At 36.3% G+C, this 25,078-nt stretch overlaps 1 protein-coding gene across 1 annotated transcript; it reads left to right on the top strand.

The window, feature by feature from the left end:
* Positions 1 to 2,622: 2,622 nt before the first annotated feature.
* LOC140145870 (transcription elongation factor 1 homolog) lies at positions 2,623 to 17,370 on the top strand. The gene is made up of 4 exons (XM_072167566.1): positions 2,623 to 2,744; positions 11,098 to 11,262; positions 13,638 to 13,708; positions 15,864 to 17,370. Exons 2-4 carry the CDS (start codon positions 11,150 to 11,152, stop codon positions 15,926 to 15,928), a joined length of 249 nt encoding a protein of 82 aa, XP_072023667.1. The 5' UTR covers positions 2,623 to 2,744; positions 11,098 to 11,149; the 3' UTR covers positions 15,929 to 17,370.
* The last annotated feature ends 7,708 nt before the right edge of the window (positions 17,371 to 25,078 follow it).

Raw genomic sequence — 25,078 nt, 5'->3', positions numbered from 1 at the left:
ATTTTCCTGGGCCAGTCAGTTTTACGGCAAATGGGAAGTTGTCAGAGAGTTTGTTTAAAACATATAGCATTTTTTGTTTAGAGGAGGGTATTAGCCCATTTGCCCTTACACTCTTAGAAAAAAGGTACAATATTAGAATCCTTTCTTTTTGTCCCATATGATATACAGCATCCTAAGCTCTCTTAAGGCTATATCAAAAGAACGTTACAAAGTTCTATAAAGAACCTTAAATATTTAAATAGGCTAGGGACTTTGAATTAATTAATTAGGGACTCATCAGGAAGATAAAGAAAAGGTGATCGAAAGGAGTGTTAACCCGTGTTAACCCTTTTGGTACTAAACAAGAACCTTTTTCTGTTCCACTTAGAAACTTTTGAGGGTTCTTCCTTATGGTTCCTTAAAGCTTCTTCAAGCTTAAAGTTCTACACTAGAACCATTTGGCATGGCTAAAGAACTTTCTTGGCCATAACCCATGGTTAAAGACAAAGCTAGACAATGAATGGGTTCTTTGCACTTGTAGAACTAAAATTTATTTAGCCAAGAAAATGGTTCAGTCTTTGTAGAACCCTATATTATAAAGCTTGAAGAAACTTCAAGCTAGGAACCATTTAAGAAAGAACCTTTAAAGGGTTCTATAGTAGACAAGTAGACCAGAAAAATAGGTTCTTTAGCCAAGAAAATGATTTTTGGTACCAAAAAGCGCAACACCCTTTTTCCGGGGGGGGGCATTTTCCATATATTGACATACGTCATGTGCCCATGAAAAGACCCCGGTATTTTTGGTAAATCATACACCCAATGACCCTTTTTCCAGCAGCCTGAGCCTACACTGAATGACCCCTTTTTTGAACAATTTAGTCCTCAAAATGAGCGAGTTTTTTGTTTTTTTGTACTGAAAATTGGGTAATGAGCTATTTTCAGTGATTGTCAATGATGTGAAATTTTGGACGTTCATACAAAATTTTTGAACACTGAATGATCCCCTTTTTTCTGAAAATTTCTACACCGATAGACCCTTAGTTTCATACCGTGGGCACAGGTACGTCCGACTTTCCTATTCGAGTGCCCCCCCTCCCAGTGGCGTGGGGGGGGGGCAATTTGACCAATTCGGCATGAATTCTGCGCCCCTATATTCAACTTCTAAGTCTTCTAGTGACCAAAGTTAATTAGTTGTAGGCCTTATTTGTCCAAAATTTCGCACGCTCCACACGCAATTGTTTCAAGAATGGGGGGGGGGGGGTGGTTGTCGCCATTATGTATTTGCCCTGGGCGCCACAAACCCTAGCTACGCCACTGCCCGCGTAAAGATATAGGGTGGGGGGGTAGGGGCGCATATTTTGTTTCTTACCCGGGCGCTACCAACCCTAGTTATGCCACTGCCCCCCCCCCCCTCTCTCTCTCTCTCCATCTCCCCTTCCGGCCCACTCTTTTTCCTCCGTCCGGCCCTCTTTCTCTTTTTTCCCTCAGTGCACTACTAGCTACTGGGGCCCACTAGACCTAGACCATTTTTGCCACCATTGCGCGTGAATGTTTCAGCGCTTCAAGAGCCTTTCTATTGCCACCTTCAAGAGGTCAATGATCCTGGGACGGTAGGCCTATATTGAAACTTATTGATAATAGGCCTACTAAATCGTATACGTACTGCATAGTATGAGCCATGAGCTTGACCCGGCCCCATCCGCTCCTCTCACTCTCCCGGGTCTCTCTCCCTCCTCCCTCTTTTTTTCCTTGCACCAGCATATGGAAAAGTAGTCTCTTTTGCTCAAATAAAAGGGGTCCCACAGTTAAGCAATGGGAGAAAATTGTCTTTTTTTTTTTCAATTTCAATTATTATAAAGGGAAAGTCTTTTATTTTTTGGCTCACTCTTAATTGTCTCATGTATATATTAAACTCTACTTTCCCCGATTTTCAAGGAAATCTGATGAAAGACCTCATCGTACAGGAGCACTAAACACCGCAAGGTATTCCCAAAATCTCACTCAATTTACTGCGAAATACACTGACATGCACCCGGCCCGTGTTATTAAAGTAGCGTGCTATAGACGGCCCTCACTTGATAATAGTCAGTCCGATTGACTTGGCTCACACGATATTTCCTAGAAATACTTTGCCAGATTCTACTCTCTAAAAGGAATCTGATTGGTTACAAAATGCTGTCGTACAGTAGGAAAAACCATACCCTCTTCCGTACAGCCCTGCTTAGTGTGCTGTGTGGTAATGTATGCATTGTGCATTGACCTCGAACGCCTCTGTACACATAGCGTGCACACACTGGAGTCGAGTATAATTTATTTAAAGAGACTTTCATAGGAAAACTTTTTCATATGGGGCGGGGCCCAGTAGGCAATTCCCCCGGCAGCTACGCCACTGATGCAAGCGGAGTTTCAAGCATGAGTTTTGAATGTTTCCATATTTTTCCTTTTGAGGGCATTTTCCTTTTTAAAGGCATTTTTATTTATGTACAGCTTCACCTTACAAAAGCGCCCAAAAATAATATTTCTGCTCTGATAATTTTACATTCGTTCCGTATTATTTCACTTGCCATTTTACTAGCCTAGAATTTTACGCCCTCAAGATTACAAAGTCTTCTTAGACGCGGGCTGGTACTAAAGCGTACCTAACAATGAATTCGCAATGTATTCTACTTGCCGACTGCTCGTTAATTTCATTGTGGAGTTTGTTATTGCACGAGACAGTGGAGTGGACGCGTGTGAGTACGGAGTAATTGTCCAAGCATAAAAACGTGAGTAATATGAGTTTTTAAAGTCTTTATAATGCTTTTTTTGTGAGAAATATGACGTTATTTAACAAGTCGTTGAACAAGTTTACTCTCAAGTCAAACTACCGCTGGCAGCGTCTGATCTGGTCGGTGTGTTATGCACTTTCAGTAGGGAGTCCGGCACTTTTGCATTTTTTAGCAAAACCTACGTCCTACCAAATTTGGTATTATTTTAAAGAGAATTTCAAGAGAAATGCAATGGTGTTTAAATTAGCTCAATAGCTTAAAGTATAGTGAAGTTATGCTAATTTAAAGGTGCGTGCGTACAGGTTTTTTGTCTGTCATCTCGTCGTATGGCAGGGTATGCATGTATGCAACATACATCGATTTCTGCCTCAAAAACTATTTTAACTCCAATTAAAGGTGGTATCATTGGACAGAGAATAACAAATAACAGCTAATTGTCCTTTAAATCAACCAAATACCTTTGAGTATGGGTAAGTTACACTTATTCCAAAAACGTGTCCAAATGCGGTTTTGTCCCATTGGTCATAGTTCAAGATATGTCACGTGGTACAATTATACAGCATCCCCATTCCATCAAAAAGTGTAATTAATTGCAAATACTTACCAGAATTTTAAACTAGTATTTGTAGGTCCCCTTTCCTGTAATCCTCCTGTAGTTTTATAGAATAGATATCATCACCCTCATCGTACTTGAGTCTTGACGTTGTACCATTCAGGGAATCCGGGTACCTGATGGTAACAAGAGGTAAAGAAAATGTCACGTTGAAAGTAAAAATAGTGAAATATTATAAGATTACATACGGTACATGTAGTCAGTATATTTATCTACTGCTTTAAATTAAAACAATTCAGCACACAGTATTTCAATTTGTTAGTAGAAATTTAGAACACAATGAAAAATAAAACAAACCATCAATTGACATGCATAAATCAACAGTCATTTCAAGATAAAACAGTGGTGCATTTCAACATAAAACAGTGTATTTTTTTCCAGAATAAATTGTGCAAATTAATAAATGCAGGTAAACCGGTTATTTGAAAGGTAACAAGAGGTAAAAGAAAATGTCACATGAAAGTAAATAATAAAATATTATAAGTTTTAACATAGTCAATATAAAGCTCTCTATCTACTGATTAATAAAGCAAAAACAATTCAGCATTAAAAATAAAACTGCAATTTGTTACTAGAAATTCAGAACACAATGAACAATAAAACAAGCCATCAACTGTGTATGCATAAAACAACGGTGCATTTCAAAATGAAACATTGGTGCATTTCAACATAAAACAGTGCATTTCCAGAACAAATTGTAGAAATTAGTATGAAGATAATCCGGATACCTGAATGGTAGCAAGCTAATGAGGAAAAAATAATTGTGCATGAAAGTAAAAATAACAAAATGTATAAGTTAACATCATAAGTTAATGTCAGTATAAACTCTTATCTACTGTTTAACAAAGCAAAACAACTTCAGCAAAATTGTAAAAACAGATTTTATCTGTTTAAAAGTAGAAATGTAGAACAACATGGAAAATTATGCTATCAACTGTGTGCTATGAGAACATGCATTTAAAACATTGGTGCATTTCAATAGGGCTGGAATTTCGGCAAGAATCAGCCAATCGATTCCCAAAAAGATTGGCCAAAAATAAATTTGTGTGACATTTTAAACTTGATTCTCGTAAACTTTCTATGTTTCTTTACACTGGAAAGACTTGACAAGAATCAAATGATTCTCACTAACAGCTATATTGCAACTCTTGCATTATGTGACGAAATTCTACCCCTGATAAATCAATTGTGAATTTCTCAATTACATTTGGTAATTAGTACAAATACTGCCATGCATGGAAGTAACTCATGAGGGTTATCATGTTGTAGTCTCAGTCTGTCACTGAATGATGATGTTGATGATGCCAAAATTCCAGCAACAGATGTGGTTGAACTTTTCTGTATCTAACCTGGGAGATTACTTTTCCTGTCCACCACACTTCCTCCTCTGCACCATCAGTCTTACAAAGATGCTTAATGCGTTTTCCAACTAGCAGTGGTTCACTTCCAGTTGATGAAGCCTCACCAGTACTGGTCCCAGGTTGGTCCTGCATTGATTCCCTGACAAGTTTCTTCAGGTTTAAGGCAAGCTCTTCTGGGGTGAAAGGGACATTTTTTTTGGAAAATGCATACAGGTTGTCTTTCTTGTTGGATGGCTGTTGACATAGCACATGGTGTCTGAAGTTTAGCTGTGATTTTAGAGCTTGCAGCTTTGAAGTTTTGTAGGTATTGATGCCAAGACTTCATCGACTTGTTGTTCACTCTGCCACAGACCCCAGTACATGATGCTCAAGGTTTGATCTTCTTTCCTCTTCACTTTCTTCTGCTGAAGCTGTTGTTCATGTTCTAATCTTTTCAGTACACTTGCCCGTTGTGCTGCTTGTATCTCAAGCTGTCGCTGACGAAAGGCAGCCTTAGCACTCCTCACTGATCTCCTTGCCTCTGCAAACAATTTGGCTTTTTCTGCTGGGGTCTTAGCAGCTAGCCAAGTGCTTGTCTTGTTGTGCGTAAACATTATACAAGCCTCACTTGCAATTGTAGTAATGTTTGGCTTGTTCTTCATTATGTGATCTAGATGCCCAAAAATACTCTCCGAAAATTTGTTGTGCTTTGGTAACCCAGCAAGTCGCTCTCTTTCATTATCTGGCACATCAGCCCACTTTCCTCCTTCAAGGTGGTCACTGAACATGTTCTGCAGCAGTCGAGCCATTGCAGGGAGCATAACTTGGAGAAGTACCATGACCTTGTCATCATGGTCCCATGCCTTAGTCAGATTGCGATAAATGACACTATTTTCAAGTGAATGGGTGTTGGCGAATGACAACAGTAGATCTCCATTGATGAACTCTTGCAGACGGTTGCTAGCCATAGTCATGAAATCAAGAATTTCTTGATATCGCTTCCCTATGTCCAAGAGATGGATGGAAGTATCCTTGATGGATGTCCATAATGGCATAGTTATCAAGAAGGAAACAAGTCCTAATGCTTTGCAGCCAGCCAGATATTTGGGAACTTTTATGTCATGAAGTACAGCTTTCAGAAGTCGGTTGGTGGCTCCACCTTCTAGGTATGCAGTCATATGATTGGCCAAGTAAAAGACACCACCAGCATTCTGGAATAAGATATTAAATCGATTTCCACGAAAGGGATCCAACGGTAAACGGCGAAAACCATCTTCCTGAAGTGAGGGCCTAACATACTCAAGGAAAGCTCCATGACACCCACTCTTTTCATCTCCTCCTTCTGCCATCGCCTTGCATGCTGTCCGAACCAGTCTTGTTGTTCCAGGTTCTCTGGGTTTCTTGAATGATTTGTCTAATATTGGTGCCTGGTCATCATATGTTGCCTTCTCCACCTCCATGAGCGCTGATGATGCAGTTTCTGCAAGGTGCACAAGGCGTGCAATCCACAAAAAAGTTGCATAATTTGGATATGGAACTCCGCTCGTCTGGTGTAAGGGCTTCAAAGTTGTCCACAACTTCAGGAAGAATTTGTAGCCTGTATTCTTCAAGCAGCTCATTGAACTTAATTTGTGTGGCAGCTCTATCTGACATTGTGCTACTTATTTTGCAAACAATTTCTTTGCCTACATCACTTTCACTGTAGAGCGCTTTGTCATCAATGTCTCTAAGTATTTGCTGGAATGTTCCTAAAACATCTTTCCCAGCCTTCGACGAAATATTCCTGAGGCCCAGCACATATGTCCTTCCAGTTTCGTCAACTGCGTGGAAACCTTCAAATTTCTTTCCGTACTTCGATGTCTCATCACTAAGCAGGCCGACAGTGTTTACTCAGAGGCCGTATGTCTCAATTTTGGCCCAGTGAAAATTATTTTTGTCTCACAAAAATTTGTAATGCTGTATTACAATTAGTCAATTTGGGGAATTACTGGGCCAAAATTGGGCCAATTTGGGAAGAAAATGTTTCATTTGGCGCACCCAATTTCCAGAGAGAGTAAACACTGCAGGCCGAGATGAGAAGTTTGAGGCATTTCCTCTGCCAACTGCTGAAGTGCGAGGGATCTTCTCATCACGTTCCATTCGTTGACTGTTGACTTGCTGGGTACTTCTGTTGCTTTCTTTCCAGCCATTTGTAGTACACTCTCAATAACAACTCCCACATTTCCTGTTGGTACATTGCAATTCAGAAGCTGGCACACATTCCTTCATTGAAACAGAAAAACTTCCGCCATCATCTTTGGTAACCACTTCTTCCTGAACCATCTCCCTTAGCCATTCGTTTTCCTCTATTGAATCTTTCAAATCACCTTCTACGGCTTCTAACTTCTCCTCAATCTTAGTGTACTCAACTTCAGTGCTTTCCAAAGACTGTTTCCTTTTCTCAATCTGTCCTTTCATTCTTGACTCTTTCTCCAATAAATATGTCATTTTGGAAGACTTTCTTTTGAGTTCTGCATTTTTTTGTTTAAGCCTGTCTTCTAGAACTTGATTTTGATTCCGCAGATGTTGAAATTTTTTGAAATCGAAATGTAATTTACACATTTTATGGCAAATGATTAAAAATTGATATTTTTGTTAACAGTACCGTACTCGAAGTAAACTTTATAAATCTGATGATTTATACTTAAAGTGTTCAATGTATGTACATGTAGGTGGGATGAAAAGGCAACGATCAATTGAAAATTTTGACCTTTCGTATTGAATATATGGATTTTTTTAACCAAAACACCAGAAAAAATTAGGTCTTTTTGGGAAAAATTCCATATCTTCAATATGAAAGGTCAAAATTTTCAATTGATCGTCGGCTTTTCCTCCCAGCTACATACACTTTATATCATTAGATTTATAAAATTTACTTTGAGGACTGTTATAATATCAAAAATGTGAAAAATATCAAATTTTAATAATTTATCATAAAATTTGTATTATATTGTGAATTTCAAAAATGAAAATTATTGATATCAGAAAGACATTCTTTGTATTCAGAATGCAATTCGATATGTCTGATGCAGCCCTCGAATTAAGGATCTGAAGGGGCACGGCAACTTTTTTAGGGCAAGTTGATAATTGCCTTGGATTTTCAGTGAAAAGGCGAGGCAGCACGGCAATTTGTAATATTTCAAAAGGGCATCACGGCAACTGTTTAAAATTTGAGAAGGGCACCAAGACAATTTCTCAAAGGTGAAGAAAACTCACGTTAGCAATCATGATAGATGACTTTAGTGCTTATCGAACATTGGTATTCAAATATTGAAGTTCGCAAGTATGCGGAAAGAATTGGGGAAGGGAATTCCCTTTTATTTCAGTCTGTAGCTACATGTATATCGATTTGGATTAGGTTTATACTTGTGTGCAGGGTATACCAGAATTATTCTAACACCAAAGGTTAAGGTATTTTCCTTAAAAAATTGCAAAATATAAATATGCAAATTAGCTCATTATAATATGTAAATGCTACATCGGCATCCCCTGGACATCATCAGCTAGCACCACAAGCATTAAGCATACAGTAAAGTCATTTTAGTCTACTGATGAGCTCAATCATGTTCGCAAATATTTTGATATGAACGTACATGTATATACTTCAAAACAGGTTTCCTTATTTGGTAAAATATGCAAATTAGCTCATTGAAATATTTAGTGACTATGACTGAATGCACTAAAAATATGTTTTTAATTCAATGATATAACACAATAGATTTGAAGTTGTTTTACTCCACCAGACAATGATTTTGGCCAAAAAAACAATTTAACACCATGGAATTTATAATCATGTTAAAGTGAGGGTATATATGAATCCAACAATTATAAGAATTGATTCGAAAATGTCCAGAAATCAAATAATAAATCATCTTAATTATGCATAGTGTCCTTTCAAAAAGGTCATATAAGGGAAAATAATAAAATGTAAACAGTTTGGAAAGTCGGCAAAAGTGACCTTGAGCTTAGCATAGGTGTCCCTTCAAAAGGTCATAGAAGGGGAAGTAAAGGTAAATAGAAGTCGGCAAGACTCATCACAAAGGAGTTGTCGGCAAAACTGTCTTCTGAGGTAAGCTTTGAGCTTAGCATATGGTCATTTTCACGGTAAAGGGTGTAACTTTTGATTTTTAGGGTCAAAATTTCAAACCACTTAAATATGTTTCTGTTTACTGAAATCATGCATAGAAACAACTTAAATTCCAGTAAAATAATGTTTCAAGGCTTAAACCTTTTGATTTCTAATAAAAAAATTTGACATTTGCATAACATTTTGGTTAAAATCTAAGAAAAATGTATTTTACATAACCTCAGAAAATTTTGACATGAAAGCTGGAATACATGTGAAATTCCATTCCAAAGTAAGTCAACAGATATAAGTTAAATTTTATACCATGTTTTGCTATGTTTGTAATTGCAGTTTTGAAAATTTTTAACATCAAGTGTCATTTACAATGGAAATTTCCAAACCTTAAACATATTTTTTAAGTTTTAATTGGGTTCCTAAAATAATTTGAATGTCTAACTTCATGTACAAATACTACTTGATGAAAGGAACCTCCCAGCCAAGTTTCACAGAAATTGGAGTTATTTTTTAGAATTGGCAATTCAAGCGATTTGTGTTTCGGAGGCTTCAGTTAACAACACAGGTGATCATAAAAGCAAAATATTTAGCTAACTACTACAAGTTGACATAAAAAAATAGGTAAAAAATATCACAATTACCAATTTTCATGCTTTGCTTCTAAGTATTGAATTTCAGTTGTGACAAAAATTAAATTATCACAGCAAGTTATTTTTTTTGTTTCGGAGGCTTCATGTTTAAAACAATTGTTAAACATTGCAGAAGTAGTTTTTTTTTTTTCAACAGTGTTGGGATCATCTAAGCTGTTATTTTCTTGTGTGTATTGAATCAATGATTCTATGCGGCAGATATTGTAGATTTATCACACATTAATTTTTTCACCCATTTGTTAAGTATGGTGTTTTTTGCATGTGAAGCCTCCGAAACAGGCTTTTTAAGGTATCAGTATATTTTTCAAACATTAACCATAATGTCAATTTTTTTTTAATTTATGACATTCTGCACATATCAAGTAATAATTACAATGCAGATATCAGAATGAAACACACCAATTTAGATATGCATAGATGATAATTAAGTTTATTGTTGTTTCGGAGGCTTCATTTGTTTCGGAGGCTTCAATTGTTAACGGAAAGTTTGTATTGGGTCCCATTTTCAAACGGTGATATATATCTCCATGATTAAAAAACATGTGACTTGAGGATCTACTTTGCTACATTTTGATAAATAGATTGGATGAGCTCTTTTATTTTTATTTTCACAAGCTTGCTGAACAGTTTGTTTCGGAGGCTTCAAAAAGTTAACGGAAAACGGCTATTTGAAGTCAAGATTTTATAAAAATTTTAAAAGCTTGCAAATCGGCTAATTTTTGTTACCCATTTCAAGTTAAGATAACAACTGTTATGAATCAAGAAGAAGTGAAGAAATAACCAAGAATTATGAACCAAAGCTACACCCACAAAGTTTGTTAACAATTGTTAACGGAAAATGAAGCCTCGAAACGACAAATATTGAAGTCCGGTTCTCAAAAATACAGGGCCGTTCACAATTAAATATAATGTGGCAGTGTTTACTGAACATATGACTGTACTTTCAGCATAAGAAAAATTATCCATGAACTAACTGAAGAAAACACAGGGTTTTACAAAAATGTTACTGTTTTTTATAGTTTTTCAAAATGGCAATATTAAGTACATTTAAGCCTGCTAAAACTGAACGCAGTAACTCCCAAAGCTGATTATGCTACCCAAGGTAGCTGCTAACTAGATGACTTATGTGGCCAAAAATCATGGAATTCTGTGGCTTTATTAGAACACTACGGTTTAAAATGTTAAAAATCCAAAGTTACACCCTTTACCGTGAAAATGACCATATAGGTGTCCCTTCAAAAGGTCATAGAAGGGGAAAAGTCGGCAAGAACCTTGGAACTCATCACAAAGGAGGGGTTGGCAAAGCGTCCTTTGAGGTGTAGGGCACCGACTACAACTTCTTTAGAGGGCACGGCAAGTGACTGCCATCGGTAAAGGACATATTTTGAGGGCATTACGGCAGTGGGGGACTGGGGGTGGCAACTGGCAATATGCTGTCGGTGCCGTGGGTTAATTCGAGGGCTGGTCTGATGTGCTCTCATGTCCCACAAAAAATATTGTCGAAACGCTCAAAACATATTAATTGCATATATTTGGAACTTGGGTACCCGGGAATTGGTGAGAGCCTTAATCGGAACAGGGTTTTGTTGCGTGTCACATTATTATGTTTGCTTTTTTGTTGATACAGATACGTGTATACTACACCTAAATCCGTCACCTCAGATCATCTATAGATCACAATGGGTCGTCGTCGTTCAAAGAGAAAGCCACCTGCAAAGAAGAAGACTCTGGGACTGGAAGCACAGTTCACATGTCCATTCTGTAACCACGAAAAAGCATGTGAGGTCAAAATGTAAGTGATCTTTTTTTAAGAGGGGTGACCCGATTCCCCACTGTATCAACATTTAAATTCTTGTATCAGAGGATACTCATAATGTTGTCAGAATTATCCTGGCAGTGACATGTTGTTAGGCCTGAATTATGTTCCATTTTATATTCATGAACGTTAACCACCATGCTGTTCAATAAATGGGCTTTTATGTTCCAAAAGTAATGAAACACCTTTTTGCTTAGATATCAAAAGGTCTGGCTACTACAATTAAACTAAAATAAGTGGGAATCAATTGTTTTGGTACAGGCCTCAATATAATATGATGTACAACACACAATATGAAAAAAAATTCACCACCCACTTTGAAATAGGGTAAATGTCTTAAGACAGACCATCACGATATATGTTAATTAGGGTCAAGGTTACTAACCTTAACTCTAACCCTAATCCTAACCCTAATGACCGTACCCCTTGACCTTAATTAAAACATAGACCGTGATCTGTCTTTAATGAAACATCTACCCGAAAATAAAGCTTGGTAAAAATATTTGGTTCAATATACTTCCCTGACCAAATGGACTCAAACTAAAGTAACAGATTGAAAAAAAAAATTACACTGCTTGGCTTTTTAAGTCAGTTCTTACAGAAAATAGTTAGTCTCTATTTTCCCTGATTGATCCCAGAGTATCTTATCCTTCCGAGAATCCTTTGCAACATGATATGTTAGTTACCTCTTTTCATCCAATAAGACTCCTATAATCCTATTACTTTGTACCATTTGTTTTCATGTTCAGAATAGACTGGCTACACATCATTTGGGAGCTCTGGATGTGCTCTGTTTAAACTTTTGTCACTATATCGACCCATGTTGCACTGGATAGCAAATTATATTGATTATTGAAATGGAATAAATGCATTATGGGAAATGTAATTTGATATCTTCTCTGGACTGACCCTAGTTTAGTCCTTTTGAGCTCTTAGTCATAACTGTTTATAAACATTACTAAGTACATACAGTTCCCTCTGATAAAATTGTGGCAGCTTTGAATGATTGGATCAATGGTATTCGCTCTAGAAGTGACATAAGCCTACCATAGCAATAGATGAATACAATTTTAACTATATCACCCTGCACTGCAACATTCACGCTGGTACCTATGTATTGAAATCATGCTGATCACTCGCATAAGAGTATATCTTTAAAAAGAGCTTATTGTATTCGATCTATGATTGCAGACATACACCTGCTTGTAGTGCATGGCGATATACAAATCGTCGGACGCATCACATACTGGTCTATCTCGAAAAACACGCATTTCGAGAAAATCGCAATTGAAAATCTTCGTATTAAGTTAACCTTTCTATAATGTAATTAGACTATGGATTTTAATGAAAGTGGTTTTAAATTAAAGCATATACTTAACAAATTTATTTAAGTGGAATTTTGAATTATATGTATGTATGCAGTATTGCTTAAAACTACACTAAAGTTGTAGTTCTGTATGTGAAATAGTTAATTTCGCGATATCGTATGTAAAATTCGTTTCATACTGGTCTATCTTGGGGGCTATCTCGATTTCGCGAACAATGATGTGACTTTAGACACATCACATACTGGTCTATCTCGAGATAGACCAGTATGTAATGCACTTTCAATACGATATCGGGAAATTAACGATTTCACATACAGAACTACAACTTAAGTGTAGTTTTAAGCAATATTACATACGTAAATATAATTAAAGATTCCACTTAAATAAATCTGCTAAGTATATGCTTTAATTTAAAACCACTTTCATGAAAATGCGTAGTCTAATTACATTATAGAAAGGTAAACTTAATACGAAGATTTTCAATTGCGATTTTCTAGAAATGCGTGGTTTTTTTTCGAGATAGACCAGTATGTGAAAATACGTATTTAAAAAAAATCATAGATAGTTTAAATTAAACATTTTATAACTAATTATCTAGGAAAAATTGAGGTCTGTAATTTGTTGTATTTGAAGAGCTCCGTAAAAAAAAACTATATACCAATTTTCTCAAAAAAATCAAAAATCAAGATAGACCAGTATGTGATGCACCCGACGAAATGTAGTCAAAATTGCATTCATCTATTGCTATGGTAGTTAATCTGATTATGACGCCACTTCTACAGCGAATACTACTGTAGATGCCATAGGGGGTTTTTTTTGGGGGGGGGCAAGGCTCTAACAGCAAAGATATCAGACAGTGATTGATGCATAAATATAGCGGAACATTTTGTCTAAAAATAAACCATTTTGGGACCAGCTGACCCATTGTCTTGTGCAGAAACTTGTCTGTTTCTTCAAAAACTAAAATATAATTTGCTGAATCTTCGACTGACCTTATTGCCTTGTTTGTTTTTCCATTTTCAGGGACAGAACTCGGAATGTTGGTATAATATCGTGTAGAGTGTGTCTAGAAGACTACCAGACCAGCATAACATGTATCCTTTCAAATTTGCTTTGAACCAAGTGCCATTGTAAAATATTGTACCACTATATATATATTCTATTAGAAAAACCCTGCTCTACGGGTGGACAGACCTTTCAAGTAGAGTCTGGTGGGTTTTTTTTTATCTGGAGGCTTAAATTACCTTAAAATATCACCAAAGATTTTTTTAACATATTATCTTAAAAATCTGCTTGTTTTTTTGTGGTCAAAACTTGGATCTAGAATGTTTGGAAAATGGACCTCAATGCCAGGTAGAAAACATCATTTGTTACAAATTGTAATTGGGAATTAAGGAATATATTAGCATATATTATAATATTGCTGAAAGCCTAATTTTTTTGGACATGAATTTTTTTGAAAAACAACAAAATTAAATGTTGGAAATTGTAGCTTCTTCTACCATTACTGTACTTGTACAGTATCTCAAGGATTATAGTCAAAATTGTTCAATTTGTAGACATACAGGCTGAACATGCTCCACTTGAACAGCATGTATACAAGTCATATGGATGTACATGATGGGGATCCCCCTTCCATGGGGAACCCCTTATGTGGCAAATGTCACTTACAAATTTAGAAGCACATGTTTTGGTTTGGCTAGGTAGCACCTGTTTCAGCAAATGGGCTATTCCTGTTGATATATCCACACATCCCTATGGAAGACATCACCTTAATCTTCAACACAGGGAGTGTGAATTATAAATGGGGGTACTTAAACGGGTGATTCCATTTGAAGTTCACACTCCCTTTGTGTTGAGATTAAGCTAACATGACTTCCATAGGGGTGTGTGGATTTCACCTGGAATATCCTTATCTCAGCAAATGGCAAAGAAAAAGTGCATGACCTTGTCACGATGCCAACAGATGATCCACGTTATTAACTTCAATTTATTAATTGTTTCCTGTTATGGTATCAAAACAGATGAGTATTGTAGTCGACTTATGACTTGAACTAATTGACATTACAATGACAGAAGGTATTTTCTGTGTGCTTGTAGTGTCGGTGTATGTGTGTCATAGGGTTTATTTTCAATAGGTGCTCAATAAGCGGTCCACTGGCCACACCCGGCCCGCCGACCAATTGTGGTGGGCCCTAGCTAGAACAGCTCTAAAGTGCATCCAGGGCTTCAAGCGGGCCTATACTTCCTATACCTTTAAGATTTCCCTATTTCTCCTAATAGTTTTAAAAAGCCTTATAATCCCTAGATTTAAAATATTTTTTGCCGAAGGTCTTTTTGTTGAGTGTAAATGCCTTTTTGGCACCATATGCACTCAAAATACATAAAATCCCAAGAGTTTGCGGGGATTTGCCCCCTGGACCCCCATCAGGCTTATTTGTATTCAGTTCTATAATCTCACTAGAAATTACATTTTTGCCCTTCAATTTTAGTAAATTCCTAGAACTTCTTGGGGCTTTGCCATATGAACCTACACTAGACCTTTTCACAATTCATGTCGAGTTTTTGCATCTAAAATCCTATTAATCCTGATGCCCAGTTGCCCACACTACTCTGGATTCCAGTAAAATACAGAACTATTTTTAAAAAAATTGGGGGATATAATAAATATTATCTTCTTTTGTCAAATGAAATATCCTAACCCTTTAATTGTGTGTACCCCCGGGCTGGTGAATTATAGGGGGGGAAAGATTTTTGGCAGGCCAAAAAAGGGGGGGGGGGGCAAGCAATTTTAGCAGGTCGAAGGGGGGGGGGGCAAGCAATTTTTGGCACAGATATTTTGGGCATCGTTTCTATATTACGCCCTAAAATGGTGTAGGAAAACATTAGGAACATGTTCAAATATGCAAAATTTCCTTTAAAAGGTTATAAATTAGGGTTCCCCAAAATCATAGTGTGTAAAGGGGGGCAAAGATTTTTGGCACGTCGAAAGGGGGGCAAAGATTTTTGGCACGTCGAAGGGGGGGGGCAAAGATTTTTTGGCACGGCGGAAGGGGGGGGGCAAGCAATTTTTGGCAGACCATTTTGAGAATTCACCACCCCGGGGGTACACATAATTATTGCACAACCCCTTAGTTACCAAAAACAATGTACTTCTTTTTTTTTCAAATTTCTATGAAAGAGCAAATATCTTATTCAAAATCCATGTCCAAAAAAATGTAATTTTTCCTTAACCTTTTTTCAAAACAGACTTATCAGAACCAGTGGACGTATATAGTAATAAGAAAGACGCTTGTGAAGCTGCAAATGTATAGCATTGTCTATGGGTTCCATGGACAACAAGAAACATGGAACCACCAAGAACACTAATATGTGATGTGATCATGATTTAATGAGGCCAAAAGATGCAATACTGAAATAGAGATACGGGCTAAAATAGAATGTTAAAAATCAATTACAAAATTGGCATTCGTAATTGAAGATCCTAGTTCTAAAATTGAAGATAAATGGTAAAGGTTTTATGGCCATGTAGTTTCAATGCAAGGTGTTTTTTCCTTGCAATTTCAATGCTATACCAAATTATTTCACTATGATTTGTGCACAGAGGGTGTAGATAACCCCCTTGTAGCAGAAACTGACACTAGCATCATTTTTCATGATTTTTGTGACTTGACCCCCTTTAAGAACTAGCATCTCAACATTATGCTATAGTTTGATCAGCTCGCAATTGGTAGGCTTTATATTATCACAGACATTTTATTTTGAGAATAGAATTTTGACATCTCACAAAAAGCATCACAAAATATTAATTCAAGTCACTATACTTTTGTCTACTTTCTTTATGCAAAATGTAGACCAGACAGGTCAACTATATCAATATCACTCTTATTGTGGGTCTACTTATTGTGGTAAAAGCCTAGATTAGATTCCCACCGATTACGTGCTGATCAAAAAATATAGGGATGTACATGTATGAACATCAAGAAAAGCACACTTGATTACTTTGCATGTAAGACTTATATTATGCAGGCACCAAGGCATTTTTACCCCATGGTTACCCACTTTTGGCTCCTGGTGTGTCACATATTTTACACTACAAACTATAGGACCAGGAGCCATCTTTGGGACCAGAAGCTCATTTTAGCTCCTGGTCCAGGCATACTTAATGTAAGGCCTGGCTCTTGTGTCCATTATTTTACACTACAAACTATAGGACCAGGAGCCATCATTGATGTTGACACTCGCTAAATTTTCAAAATTACTTCGTTTTGGCCTGGTTTGATCAGATTGTGTCATGTATTGTACAGGTCATTGGGCTATTCCATTTAACATCCACACTACCCCTGTAGAAGATTTTGCTAAAGTCTTCCACAGTGGGAGTATGAGTTTCGAAACAATTGGGTAACTTCCATTTGAAATACTCACTCCAGCTGTGGTATATGGTCATTTTCACGGTAAAGGGTGTAACTTTTGATTTTTAGGGTCAAAATTTCAAACCACTTCAATATGTTTCTGTTTACTGTAATCATGCATAGAAGGAACTTAAATTCCAGTAAAATAGTGTTTCAAGGCTTAAACCTTTTGATTTCTGATAAAAAAATTGACATTTCCATAACATTTTGGTTAAAATCTAAGAAAAATGTATTTTACATAAGCTCAGAAAATTATGACATGAAAGCTGGAATACATGTGAAATCCCATTCCAAAGTAAGTCAACAGATATAAGTTAAATTTTATACCATGTTTTGCTATGTTTGTAATTGCAATTTTGAAAATTTTTAACATCAAGGGTCATTTGCAATGGAAATTTCCCAACCTTAAACATATTTTTTAAGTTTTAATTGGGTTCCTAAAATAATTTAAATGTCTAACTTCATGTACAAATACTACTTGATGAAAGGAACCTCCCAGCCAAGTTTCACAGAAATTGGAGTTATTTTTAGAATTGGCAATTCAAGCGATTTGTGTTTCGGAGGCTTCAGTTAACAACACAGGTGATCATAAAAGTAAAATATTTGGCTAACTACTACAAGTTGACATGAAAAATAGGTAAAAATATCACAATTACCAATTTTCATGCTTTGCTTCTAAGTATTGAATTTCAGTTGTGACAAAAATTAAATTATCACAGCAAGTCATTTTTTTTGTTTCGAGGCTTCATGTTTACAATGGTTAAACATGGCAGAAGTAGTTTTTTGAAAACAACACTGTTGGGATCATCTAAGCTGTTATTTTCTTGTGTGTATTGAATCAATGATTCTATGCGGCAGATATTGCAGATTTATAACATGATAATTTTTTCACCCATTTGTTAAGTATGGTGTTATTTGCATGTGAAGCCTCCGAAACGGGCTTTCTTGGATATCAGTATATTTTTCAAGCATTAACCATAATATCAATTTTTTTTTTAATTTATGACATTCTGCACATATCATGCAACAATTACAATGCAGATATCAATATGGAACATACCAATTTATATATGCATAGATGATAATTAAGTTTACTGTTGTTTCGGAGGCTTCATTTGTTTCGGAGGCTTCAATTGTTAACGGAAAGTTTGTATTGGGTCCCATTTTCAAACGGTGATATATATCTCCATGATTTAAAAACAAGTGACTTGAGGATCTACTTTGCTACATTTTGATAAATAGATTGGATGAGCTCTTTTATTTATATTTGCCCAAGCTTGCTGAACAGTTTGTTTCGGAGGCTTCAAAAAGTTAACGGAAAATCGGCTCTTTGAAGTCAAGATTTTATAAAAATTTTAAAAGCTTGCAAATCAACTAATTTTTGTTACCCATTTCAAGTTAAGATATCAACTGTTATGAATCAAGAAGAAGTGAAGAAATAACCAAGAATTATGAACCAAAGCTATACCCACAAAGTTTGTTAACAATTGTTAACGGAAAATGAAGCCTCGAAACGCACAAATATCAAGTCCGGTTCTCAAAAATACAGGGCTGTTCACAATTAAATCTAATGTGGCAGTGTTTACTGAACATATGACCGTACTTTCAGGATAAGAAAAATTATCCATGAACTAACTGAAGAAAACACAGGGTTTTACAAAAATGTTACTGTTTTTACAGTTTTTCAAAATGGCAATATTAGGTACATTTAAGCCTGCTAAAACTGAACGCAGTAACTCCCGAAGATGATTATGCTACCCAAGGTAGCTGCTAACTAGATGACTTATGTGGCCAAAAATCATGGAATTCTGTGGCTTTATTAGAAAACTACGGATCAAAATGTTAAAAATCCAAAGTTACACCCTTTACCGTGAAAATGACCATATAGGAAAAACCATAATACAGGGGTAGTGTGGGTTTCAAAATGACTAACCCTGACCAATTATATTTAAAAAACATACTCTCCCTGTGGAGGATATTTCCAAAATCTTCCACAGGGGTAGTATGGATTTTAACTGGAATAGCCCAACTTGTGACCATTTGAGTAGGTGCTTCTGGGTTGTTAAACAACCAATGTGTAGTACATGTAGCTTACGAGTTGTAACATCAATGAGCTGGAAGAAGTATGGAACCACAGGAAATATTGTAAATAGACTTACTTTGTGAAGATTGAACTGATGTTTGTCAATGAGGAGCACTCCAAGAGCACAAATCCAACTAAATGTGCTCCTGGAGCATTTATAATTTTGCAAACCAATTATTTGCTAAAGATGAGCAGATGTTAAGACTAGAACTTCAGCAGCAATACACTTGGTACGTTACTGTACAAGATGTTATATTGATAATAACTCAATGTTTAAACTTGCTCTCCTATTTTGTTGAGATTGTGTCACATATTGCAGGCCTCAAATTAGTTCGGGGGCTACTTTTGAAGAAGAAAAATTGCCCCGTAATCTATTTTTAGGAGCTACTTTTGTGATTTCAGGGGCTGTATATTTATACCCATATTCCCCATTTATAAGTTGAGCCAGAAACCTCAAAATTGATTCCTTTCAGAGGCTATTTTCTATTAAAAATTTCCCTCATAATTTAAATTCCTAGCGCTATTTTGGGATTTTTGGAGACCTGTTGTACAGATCGTCATCAGGTGCATCTGCGTTGTTTAAGGCCCATTCAGTGATTCAAGCGCAAGTGTTACAAAATTAAAACTGTTTATAAATTGCTTAAAAGTGAAGGATGATGATAAGTCATTCAAATTGTCATTAACATATTTTTGAAATGAAAAAATTGGCAAAAACAAAGAAAACAGTGCTATTAATTGACAAAGTTGAAGCCCCATTCAATTTACAGATTTGTGTAAAATGTCATCTGTGGTCTTTAATGTGTGGCTTTCAGCTTAATCACTAGCAGGTTATGTTAGAAAATCTGTGACAGTAACAGATGTGAGATCCTCACTGAATGGGCCTTACAAACAACCTAAACATGAAATAACAGCACAGTATCACCAGTGGGTGGAAGAAGCATGGATTCACTGGAAATATTGTAAATAATGTAAATAGACTTGTGATGAATATTCATTGTAAATAGATGTATGTGTCAGCTTGTTGCATTTGATGATAATTTTATGATTTATATTTTCAATGTTGAGCTCTCCAAGAGCACTGGCCCTGTTAATGCTCTCCAAGAGCATGTTTCCTTTCCATATTCAATAAGTTTCTTCCTTGCTCATGAAATTCATAGTTTTCTTTAGGCCAAAAAAAAGAAGGGGAAAAAAGAAGAAAAAAGTTTGTCTGTGGTCTCACAGGAGATAAAATTCTGTTAATTTTTTTTTTCTGAATGATTTTTCCTGAATTTTTGGCTTTTTGATGATTTTGCTTGATAATTTTCTCATGAAACAGGGGAAAAACAGGTATAGAAAATGTTATATGTAATTAATAAAGTTTTCTGTAGGCCAATAAAAGAAGGAAAAACAAAAAAAGGTCTGTCTCTGGTCTCACAGGAAATAAAATTTAATAATAATATTTCCCAAATGATTTTTCATTTTTTTTTTGGTGGCCTTTTGATTTTGCTAGATAATTTCTCATGAAATGGGAAAAACAAGGAGGGAAAAATGAAAAAAAAAGTCTCCACAATTTTATGAATGTGTGTGGGTGACCAGAGACAAACCATGTTTTTTTAAAATTTGTTTTTGTTTTTTTGTGTGTTTTTGCCTCGGGCAATAGAACCAAAATAGTTTGATCTTTCGATCGACCATCAATGCTTGATCAATCTTTATTAATTTCTAAAATCAATTAATTGACTAATTGTTAATTGTGATTACATATGAATCTTTGCATGTAATGACATTGATCAATACAAATTTGCCAGTAATTCTGAATAATTAGTTGATACCGAGCATTAAAGCAGCATCGATGGTCGAAAATGTTCCAAAGATCGAACAAATTTGGTTCTGGTGCCTTGTGCTCCTGAAGTACACTACTCAAAAAAATGGGATTAGAAAATGACAATCCCAATCATGAATATTTGCATTCTTTCTTTTCTGTTCTCATGGTGCTGCAACCAAATCATTTATCAGTGTCATGTGACCTCAGCAGTAGCTAGTGTTCTGTTGTGTAATCATTACTGAATGAAATGACATCCATCTGATTTGCAATTTCAACAACTCTTCCTATACCTTTGTTCAGGAGCCAACCGTTGTTAAACCGTGATGAACCCACACTTTTACTGTAGCGTATACGCGAACGCGAGCGAGGTTACGCGAGAGCGCGTAAAATTCATCATGCCTGGAACCTTTGTGCGTATGCCAGATTACAAGTTGAATTCAGTATTTTTCAGGTAGCGGCTAAACATTGCCGTTTTATTCTGTAGTTTTATTGCTGGTATCAAAAGAGAAATCATCGAAGTTTTTGTAAGGCTGAGTGGCAAGGATTAACTGACATTCCTCGTAAAATAATCGTGAATTATACGATATTTAGCTTCTTTTCGTTGTTGAAAGGGATTCAATCATGTTTCACCGTTGTTCATCACCGTTTAACAACTCGCGTCCGGCGCGTCTGCATGGTTTACTTCGCTAACCACGCAGACGACGCGGCCGCATCGTTGTTAAACGGTGATGAACAACGGTGAAACATGATTGAATCCCTAAGTTAATGCTGTTTTTGAAAAAACAAAACAGATCATGTAATATTTCTTTTTAGTAGTGTAAGGTAACTACATTTATTGTAGGGGCGTGAAATCTGCAAGGCCACGTCATAACCATGTGAAAACATTACATAGCCTTGAATTTTGAACCATGTCATGCACCAAGTCTCAATAATACCAATTTAGACTTAAACCATGTCATGCATGAAGTCTTAATTGATATTATTGAAGACAAGGTATATTCATTTAATAGTTGTGATAGATCCGGCTCTAATAATGGCCATGATGGACCTGGAACGTTTAACTCCCGCAAATGTTATGCATCAATTAACCTCCATGATTTGGAGTGTAATATTTTAATTAGCAATTCCACTTCAAATCCATACACCCCCCTATGGAAGACATGATCTTTAATATTCCTTCCACACAGGGAGTGTGAATTTCAAATGGGGTTACCTGAATGGGCGATTCCATTTAAAATCTACACCCCCTGTGTGGGGTATAAAGGTTGTGTCTTCCATAGCGGGTGTTTGGATTTCACCTGGAATAGCCTAATATTTCAATATTCATTGACAGAGAGATGTGCACAATCATTTTAACAGATAACATGAACACAATTATAAAACATTATGTCATGTGATCAAGCAAATTCAGTCAGAAATATTGATTTCCAGATATAGACAAACAAAGGAAAAACTTTCTTTTACTGTCTATTGTTTTGGAAACACTTCAACTGTTTGTATTCAATGGGGTTTTCTGCAAAATGTACCTTTGCGGATACTTTATACAATCATGTCGAAAACTGAAAATTGAATGTGATTTTGCTTGATCACACCACATATATTTATGTGTCATGAGTCTGTCAAAAGATAACTCTACCAAGGTGGGGGTCACTTTGTGTGCCCTGTGTGTTACCTAGCCACACCCCCATTCCAGGAGAGAAGCGCACAGTATGGGATTTGCTGATGGTGGGGTTAACAACTTAGGCACTCTCGAATCAATAGCAGTGTATTCTGTGCTTGTAGATCTGCCATCATACACAGGTTATTCTTTTTTTGAGGGATATTGTTCCTTTTTTCGGTGAATTCAATTTGTGTAATTTTTTATATGAAAAGATTTGTTTTTATTTAATAATGGCAATATGACTGTATATCCCTAAACTTTGTCAACATCATTTGACAGGAAATTTGTTTGTCAATTATCATGATTATGTAGCCATTTAGATTTATGTAAATTATGTAAACATGTGACTGACAGCGACTCCAAATATGGGATATTCCAGTTTAAATCCACACACCCCCTATGGAAGATATGACCTTAATCTTCCACACATATAGATTGAATGGAGTCACCCATTCATGTAACCCCATTTGAAATTCACACTCCCTGTGTGGGAGATTAAGGTTATGACTTTTGTAGAGGTGTGTTGATTAACTGCCCAATAGTATTTTGGGGAAGAGAACAATAAAACAAAGTGAACAAATGGAAAATATATTGTGTGCTGTGTTAATTGCTTTTGTAAACTTGAACAAAAAAGGGAATGTTCTTAGCCATCCAGTAGTTTCAAACAGAGTTTTGGAATTAAATCTAATACTGGAACTTACTTTTTGCAACTATTGCTACGTTGCGTCTGGAACCACCAGACTTCATCAGGCAACGTGACCAGTCTAACAGGTCAGTTGCCTGATGAAGTCTGGTGGTTTCAATAGTTGCAAAAAGTAAGTTCCAGTATTAGATTTAATTCCAAAACAAGATTTCAGGGTATGTGCCCTTATTTGCTGGTGGAATTTTTATTGGAGGGAACTTTTAGTTTGTGTCTTAAATTCCAGTTACCGTATTTCGTCAAATAAACGCCCCCGGGGGGCGTTACATTTTCCCAAGGGGGCGTTTATTCAAGGTCAATTTTAGAACGATAATTCCAGTTAAAATCATTAGGTAAACTAAAAAGCTAAAATGACGAACTATGAACTAGAAACTCTGACTTTTGGCTCACTTCTGGGTTTCTGATCCAGATTTTTGCCAATTATTGACGCTATTATCAACCATGTGCGCAACTTGGTAAGCTTACTACACAAGATAGCATGGAAATATCGGCATTTTTGAAACATCTTGGTTGAAAAAGGTGGTGGGGGCGTTTATTTGAGGGGGGGCGACTATTTGACGAAATACGGTATGTCAAGGGAGCGCATTAGGCGAACGTTTACGGTATTACAATTCAGTACCATATTCTCTCCAAGAAACACCACCCCCACATTTTTGGAAGTAAAAGTGACCCAGAATGTAGAAACGGCAGACATGAGAATCTTCCTGCCCGCAAGCAGAATTCCTGTTTTTTTGTTGTCCAAATTTCTACATTTTATTTATTTTTAGCCCATTTTGGAAAATTTTTACTCTTTTTCTGTTTTGTCATGGAAATCTATTCTCATGCCTGGTCAAACTGCCATGCCGTATCATAGCTTAGTGGCGAACCTGGAAGTAATTTGCGATAAACTGGAAGTGACCTGTATTTAGCCAATTTTTGTTCAAAATTCACTTCTAATACATTGTAATTGCCCCCCCCCCCCTTGAAAATGTCACATCCCGGGGTTGTTTAATTATTAGAGAGAATACACAGTATTATCTGGTATGCTATTAAATATTAATGGTCGAAATTCAACACTTGCACAGTTCTGCCATTATGTATTATATCACTCATACATAAATTCTAGACAGTTCATTTGTTGATTGCCATTTATCATTTTTACCATCACCCTCTCCGTGTGATAGTCTTTATTATATCACTCATACATAAATTCTAGACAGTTCATTGGTTGATTACCATTTATCATTTTTACCATCACCATCTCCGTGTGATAGTCTTTACTATCAAAGTACTCTGCCGTAGTGCGCCTGCGCCAAGCCGTTCGCTGACTCTTGGACTCACCGATTTAGTTATGGGGTGGACCCCAAAATGTGAAGTATATCACTGCAAAACATGGTGTTATGTTGATGAAAAAATGTATTTCCTACCTTAAAATAGTATTTTAGTAATAGAATTTATGTATGAGTGATATAAAACAAATATTAACTGTCTTAAATTCGTGTAATGGTCGAAATATAATCACTTGGTGAAAGATGTATTGTTCCATTCCACTCGCCGTTCCGGCTCGTGGAACGGAACAATCCATCTTTCACCTCGTGATTATATTTCGACCATCACACTCATAGACAGTTAATATTTGTATACTATCATAGTGCTCTGCCGTAGTGCGCCAAGCCGTGCGCTAACTCTTGGACTCGCCGATTTAGTTATGGGGTGGACCCAAAAATGTGAAGTATATCACGGCAAAACATGGTGTTATGTTGATGAAAAAATGTATTTCCTACCTTAAATAGTATTTTAGTAATAGAATTTATGCATGAGTGATATAA

The sequence above is a fragment of the Amphiura filiformis genome, chromosome 2, assembly GCF_039555335.1.
Source record: "Amphiura filiformis chromosome 2, Afil_fr2py, whole genome shotgun sequence".
Lineage (NCBI taxonomy): Eukaryota > Metazoa > Echinodermata > Ophiuroidea > Amphilepidida > Amphiuridae > Amphiura > Amphiura filiformis.
The sequence above is the reverse complement of the archived record's forward strand: the minus strand, read 5'-3'. Positions and strand labels throughout refer to the sequence as shown.